Raw genomic sequence first — 7,013 nt, 5'->3', positions numbered from 1 at the left:
CTTTTCCAGCATTGAATGATGGGGTTACTTTTGAACTGAAATCTAGTTTGATACATCAATTACCAAGTTTCAGTGGTATGAGCATTGAGGATCCGAATAATCATCTTTCAGACTTTTATATTGTGTGTACTGGTATGAAGCCTCCTGCTATTACTAACGAGCAGTTGAATTTGAGAGCATTTCCTTTCACCTTGAAGGACAATGCGAGAGACTGGTTAAACTATCTACCACCGGGAAGTATCACTACTTGGGTAGGTATGAAGAAGGCATTATTGGAGAAATATTTTCCTCCTTCTCAATCATCTCAACTGAAAAGAGCCATTAGTAATGTTGAACAGCAAGATGGGGAAACTATGTATGAGTACCTTGAGAAATTTAAGAAGCTCTGTGCTAGTTGCCCTTATCATGGTTACTCTGACCAGGATCTCATTATGTATTTTGTGGTGCACTGAACCAACATGACTGTCGCATGATTCACTCTGCTTGTGGAGGAAATATAGCCAACAAAAATCCAGATGAGGCTTGGGAGGCTATTTCAGAGCTAGCTGAGACCTCTAGACAGTTTGAGAGGAAACCATCACGAAGAGGAGTGAATGCTATGGGTGTTAGTCCTGGTTTAGAGGAAAAGGTTGATAATATTGTTTCCACTCTCCGTGACATGTTATCTGGGAGACAAATGGCCACTGTATGTGGCATATGCGCTACTGAGGGTCACCCTAATGATTTGTGCCCTTACTTGCGAGAGAGTGGCCAAGAAGAGGTGAATGGTGTTTGGGAGAGTACTACAAATAACAGGAAATGGGATCCATATTCCAAGACCTATAATGAAGGATGGAAGGCTCACCCTAACTTCCATTGGGGAAATTCTCAAGCCGGTCCATCGTCTGGCCCTCCTAGAGGCCAGTTTCTCCAAAGACCACAAGGACAACAGTTTAATCAACAAGTACCTCAACAAGCAGCTGAGCAAGCACCACCGAGGTCCTTAATGTCCACGGAGAATATGATTCGGGCTCTTACTCTCAATGTTACTCAAGATAAAGTAGATAATAAGCAAATTTTAAGAAAATTGAAAACCAGGTGAGTCAACTAGCTACTGCTGTCAATCGGTTGGAAGCTAAACAGTCAAGTGCTCTACCATCTCAAACGGTAGAGAATCCGAGGAAGAATGTGAGTGCAGTGTCCTTGAGAAATGGAAGGCAATTGGTAGAAGTAGAGAAGCCTAAAGCTAAATCTAAAGAAGTTGCAATCCAGGAGGAAGAGGAGATTGTGATAGAAGAAGGGAGCTCACAAGTGATTGAGGAAGATATTGTGGTGCCTAGTTTGATTTCTAAGGATCCACCGGTCCAGATTTATGAGCCCACACCACCTTTTCCCGAAGCATTGAAGGATACTCGCAAGAAGGAGCATGACAACGATGTTTACGAAACCTTTCGTAATTGTGAGGTAAATATTCCCCTTCTAGAGTTACTTAAAAGTGTTCCTCGATATGCAAAGTTTTTAAAAGAACTTTGTACTATAAAGAGGAATAATAGGCTTAAGGGAGTCAAAAAGGTGAAGGTAAGTGAACATGTCTCGGCAATGTTTCAACAAAAATTGCCCACTAAGTGTGGAGACCCGAGAATGTTCACAATACCTTGCACTATTGGATACACCAAAATTCATAATGTTATGTTAGATTTTGGTGCCTTTACTAATGTGATTCCCCATTCCATTTATCAGTCATTAAAACTTGGACCTATGAGTAAAACAAATGTTGTCATTCAATTGGCGGATCGGTCCAATGTTTATCCAAAGGGAATAGTTGAGGATGTATTAGTTATGGTTGATAAATTGATTTTCCCTGCGGACTTTTATGTGCTAGATATGGAGCACGATAGACATGCCGCCCCTATACTGTTAGGGAGACCATTTATGAAAACTGCAAAAACTAAGATTGATGTTTTAATGGTTCTCTTACTATGGAGTTTGATGGTCAAGTGGTGGAGTATAATATTTTTGATGCTATGAAATTCCCCACTGATGACCATTCTTTATGTCTTATTGATACATTTGAGCCATTAGTGCAGGATACCTTTGATTTTGACAATCCAGATGAGTACTAGGTTGTGATTGAGAAGGGTATAGTAGAAGATGCTTCTGATGATTTATTGCCTACTAACCTGCAGGAAAGAGCTACTAAGTTGACGGGGGTGTCATTCATGCACACAGAGCCACCTCCTTTAAAACTAACCGTGCCTAGTGAAACCTTGTTACCATCTATTTTGCAGGCACCCGTTGTAGAATTGAAACCACTCCTTGATCATTTGAAGTATATGTTTCTTGGTGAGGGAGATACATTGCCTGTAATCATCTTTAGTAAGCTCACCGAGGAACAAGAAGAAATGTTGGTTGAAGTGTTGAAGGAGCACAAACAAGCAATAGGTTAGATGATTGCTGATATCAAAGGCATAAGTCCATCAACTTGTATGCATCAGATTCTATTGGAGGATGAGGCAAAACCGGTAAGGCAACCGCAGCGGCGGTTGAATCCTCCTATGATGGATGTTGTGAAGAAGGAGGTATTAAAACTTCTCCAAGTAGGTATGATTTATCCTATTTATGATAGCAAGTGGGTTAGTCCCACTCATGTTGTCCCTAAGAAAAGTGGAGTCACTGTTGTAGAGAATAAAGATGGGGATTTAGTACCTACTAGAGTCCAGAATGGGTGGAGGGTGTGTATAGATTACCGTAGGCTGAACACGGTAACTAGGAAAGACCATTTTCCCCTCCCCTTCATTGATCAGATGTTAGAGAGACTCGCTGGAAAGGCATACTACTGCTTTTTGGATGGATATTCAGGTTATTTTCAGATAGCTATTTCTCCCGAGGATTAGGAGAAGACTACTTTTACATGCCCTTTTGGCACATTCGCGTATCGGCGCATGCCATTTGGGTTGTGTAATGCACCCGCAACATTTCAGCGATGTATGATTAGTATTTTCTTTGAGTATGTGGAAAATTTCATTGAGGTATTTATGGATGATTTTACCGTGCATGGTGATTCTGTTGATGCATGTTTAAATCATTTATCACTTGTTTTGAAGCGTTGTAATGAAACTAACCTTGTGCTTAATTCTGAGAAGTGTCATTTCATGGTTGAGCAGGGTATAGTTTTGAGACATGTTGTGTCGGGTAAGGGGATTGAGGTAGATAAAGCTAAAATTGATACAATTAAGAGTTTACCTTATCCTACTAATGTGCGCGAAGTTCGATCCTTTCTTGGACATGCAGGTTTTTATAGAAGGTTTATTAAGGATTTTTCGAAGATTGCACAACCATTGTGCAAATTGCTGCAAAAGGAGGTTGACTTTGTGTTGGATGAGGCTTGTAAGACGACATTTGATCAGCTGAAAACCCGTCTTACAACTGCTCTGATTATTCAGGCCCCTAATTGGTCTCTCCCTGTTGAGATCATGTGTTATGCGAGCGATTATGCTCTTGGAGCGGTCCTGGGTCAAAAGAATGGGAGAGCCTCCCATGTTATTCATTATGCATCTATGACCCTTAATGATGCACAACGCCACTACTCTACTACTGAGAAAGAGATGTTGGCTGTTGTGTTTGCTTTAGAAAAATTTCGTTCTTATTTGCTTGATACTAAAGTTGTTATTTATACAGATCACGCTACACTTCGCCACTTGATGGTGATGAAGGAATCCAAGCCGAGGTTAATACGCTGGATTCTCCTCCTAAGTGAGTTCGACATTGAGGTGAGAGAAAAGAAAGGTGCAGAGAACGTGGTTGCTGACCACTTGAGCCGGTTGGTAAGGAATGATGACCATGACCAAGTTTTAGAGGTGGTAAAGGGAGTTTTTCCTGATGAAACTTTATTTGCTTTACGTACTATCGAACCTTGGTATGCTAATTTTGTTAACTATTTGGTCTCTAACAAGTTTCCTGCTTGGTTTTCTAAAGCTCGGAAAGATAAGATTCGCAGTGACGCGAAATACTATGTGTGGGATGACCCATATTTATGGAAGCATTGCTCTGATCAGATTATTAGGCGGTGTGTTTCTGAGAGTGAGATGACTTCTATTCTCACCTTTTGTCATTCTCATGCATGTGGTGGCCACTTTGGGTCGAAGAGAATAGCAAAGAAGGTGCTCGATTGTGGTTTTTACTGGCCACACCTGTTTCGAGATGCCCATGGGTTTTGTAAGTCTTGTGACAACTGTCAAAGAGTGGGGAATATATCCCAACGCAATAAAATGCCTCAAACCCCCATTATATATTGTGAAATTTTCGATGTATGGGGGATTGATTTCATGGGACCGTTCCCTAACTCTTCTGGTTTTATTTACATATTACTCGCTGTTGATTATGTATCGAAGTGGGTAGAGGCAATACCCACTAAGACTGATGATTCTAAAGTGGTTGCAGATTTTAGCAAGTCTTTGATATTTGTCAGGCTTGGATCTCCGAGAGCTATAATCGGTGATCGTGGGACGCATTTTTGCAATAGAACAGTTGGTGCTTTACTGAAGAAGTATCATGTTACCCACAAGGTTTCGACGGCCTATCACCCACAGACTAACGGCCAAGAAGAGGTGTCTAATAGAAAGGTTAAATCTATTTTAGAGAAGACGGTAAATCCTAATCGTAAGGATTGGAGTCAACGCTTGGAAGATCCGTTGTAGGCATACCGTACTCCTTATAAGACACCCATAGGTATGTCTCCTTACCGATTAGTGTTTGGTAAACCGTGTCATTTACCAGTGGAGTTGGAGCATCGAGCTTTTTGGGCAGTGAAGAGTTTTAATACAAGCATGATAGGAGCGGGTGAAAGTCGAAAATTGGAGTTACAAGAGCTTGAGGAAATACAAAATGACTCATAGGAGAACGCGACAATTTACAAGGAAAAGACGAGATTATTGCATGACAAGATGATATCTAGAAAGGAGTTCACTGTTGGTAAAAAAGTACTCCTTTTTCAATCTCGTTTTAAGCTATTTCCCGGTAAATTAAGGTCGCGTTGGGTTGGACCGTATGTAGTTACGGATGTAGCATTTCATGGAGCTATTGAGATATGTAGTTTGGCTACTAACAAAGTTTTGAAAGTAAATGGTCAACGATTAAAGCTTTACTACGAGGGGTTCCAAGTTGAGACGGTGGAGAGTTTGACTCTCTACGAGCCTATTTATGAAGACTAAATCTCCCCCCTAAGTCGAGCAAACGACTATAACCAAAAGCGCTTACGGGAGGCAACCCGGGTTTTATTTATGTTTATTAATTTTTCTTTCAATTTCAAGTTAATTTATTTCAACCGTTTTTAATCATTTTCTATACTAATTGTGTGTTTTTGTCTCAGGTCGGAAAATGCTATCCCGTCTATTCAAAAAAAAAAATACAAAAAAAAGGGACGATATAAGGAAAAAAGTCAGACCGAGCTGCGGCCCGTGGTCCTAGAGGCGACCCGCCCGTTTCCTTATTCTACCTTAAAAAAAAGAACAAAAAACAAAAAAATCAAAAAAGTTTACATCAAAAATTCTTCCTTCATTGTCATTCACCTTTTCCCTCACCATTATTCCTCCTTCTACTCCCTAATTCACCATTGTTATTCTTATCTCATACTCTCCCTTCATACACATCAAAAATTCGTTCCCAAAAACACCCCTAATTGCTGCTCCAATTACACAAAACGCGATTCCACTGCAAACCCTAGAAATTGGGGTTAATTGCGAACAAAAAAAAACGCAGTAAGGGGCGATTTTTCGGGTTACTTGGTTCGTTTTAGTGGTCTTTGGGTCTGTTTCGGGATCTTCTTGTTCAAGGTTTGTTTGATTTTCACCCCTTCTTTGAATTTGTATCGGTCTAGTCGATGTGCATTGCGTCGGACTCTCGCTGAAATTGTTTATTGCTGAATTTGTGTCCGTCTAAGTGCTGAAATTTCTGTCTGTCATACGGTTTATTACTGAAATTTGTGTTGGATTAATTGCTGAAAGCTCAGACGGTCTTTTGTTGACATTTGAGTCGGTCTTATGCTGAAATTAGTGGGTTTAGTGCTGCAAATTTGGGTCGTCTAATTGCTGCGAGTTAAGTTGGTTTACCTGCTCAAGTTCAGCCGGTCTTTTGCTTCAATTTCTGTCCGTCTTACTGCTCACTTTGCGTCGATATTTTGCTGGTAATTAAGTTGGTTTAATTGCTGAATTTAAGACGGTCTCTTGCTTGAATTTGTGTCGGTCTAATTGCTGCAAATTCCGTCGGTCTGGTTGCTATGCATTAAGTTGGGTTTATTGCTGCAAGTTGAGTCAAACTTTGCTAGAATTTACGTCGGTTGCTGATATTTTTCAAAGTTGCTGGAGAATTGTTGTAAGTTTATTGACTGTTGTTTTTATGGGCAATAAGAAGCTAAAAAAATCGGTTGTTGACTTTATGGGGTGTGGAAATTTGAGTGCTGATCATAAGAAAGTGTGGAGAATTTTGTATGATAGGGTTATTATGGCTACTAAGTTTGTCGATCCCTTTGCCACTGAATTGCTTGGGATTGAAGATGCAGTGGAGGAGTTGCTTGGTCGGGTTGGTTTGGGAGCTTTCTGTGACTTCAAAGTGCCCACTTTCCGGAGGTTTACCTTAGAATTCCTCTCCACTTTGCAAATACACAGAGATGATGACCCACCTAGGATATCACCTTTCATCTTGATGGCAAGGAGAGGGACTTGAATTATGAGAAGTTGAGGGAGATTTTTGGTATTGATGAGAAAGGAGATGGAGAGTGTCAAAAGTTAAGCCCACTAGAGCAAGAGGTTTTTTGGAAGGCTATTACGGGGGGAGCAGGATTCCGTCCTGCGGGTGAGAAAATGTTGATAATCCACATCCGGCCCTTCGTTATATTCACAGAGTTTTGACGTCTACCTTCTTATGTATGGGTGAACCAACACATCTTCCCCGAGCTGATTTGAAATATTTGTGGGCAATGATGCCCGAGAGTCACAGCCACCCGGATTGGCTGGAGATTTTTCTGTCCGGGTGTGAGA

At 40.8% G+C, this 7,013-nt stretch overlaps 1 protein-coding gene across 1 annotated transcript; it reads left to right on the top strand.

Moving 5' to 3' along the window:
- Positions 1-469: 469 nt before the first annotated feature.
- Positions 470-2,426, top strand: LOC141614501 (uncharacterized). The gene is made up of 3 exons (XM_074433247.1): positions 470-1,024; positions 1,078-1,947; positions 2,103-2,426. The coding sequence occupies exons 1-3, from the start codon at positions 470-472 to the stop codon at positions 2,424-2,426; spliced, it is 1,749 nt and encodes a 582-aa protein (XP_074289348.1).
- Positions 2,427-7,013: the final 4,587 nt, after the last annotated feature.

Source organism: Silene latifolia, chromosome 11 (genome assembly GCF_048544455.1).
Source record: "Silene latifolia isolate original U9 population chromosome 11, ASM4854445v1, whole genome shotgun sequence".
In the NCBI taxonomy this organism is placed as follows: domain Eukaryota; kingdom Viridiplantae; phylum Streptophyta; class Magnoliopsida; order Caryophyllales; family Caryophyllaceae; genus Silene; species Silene latifolia.
This window is presented reverse-complemented; position numbering and strand designations above follow the sequence as displayed.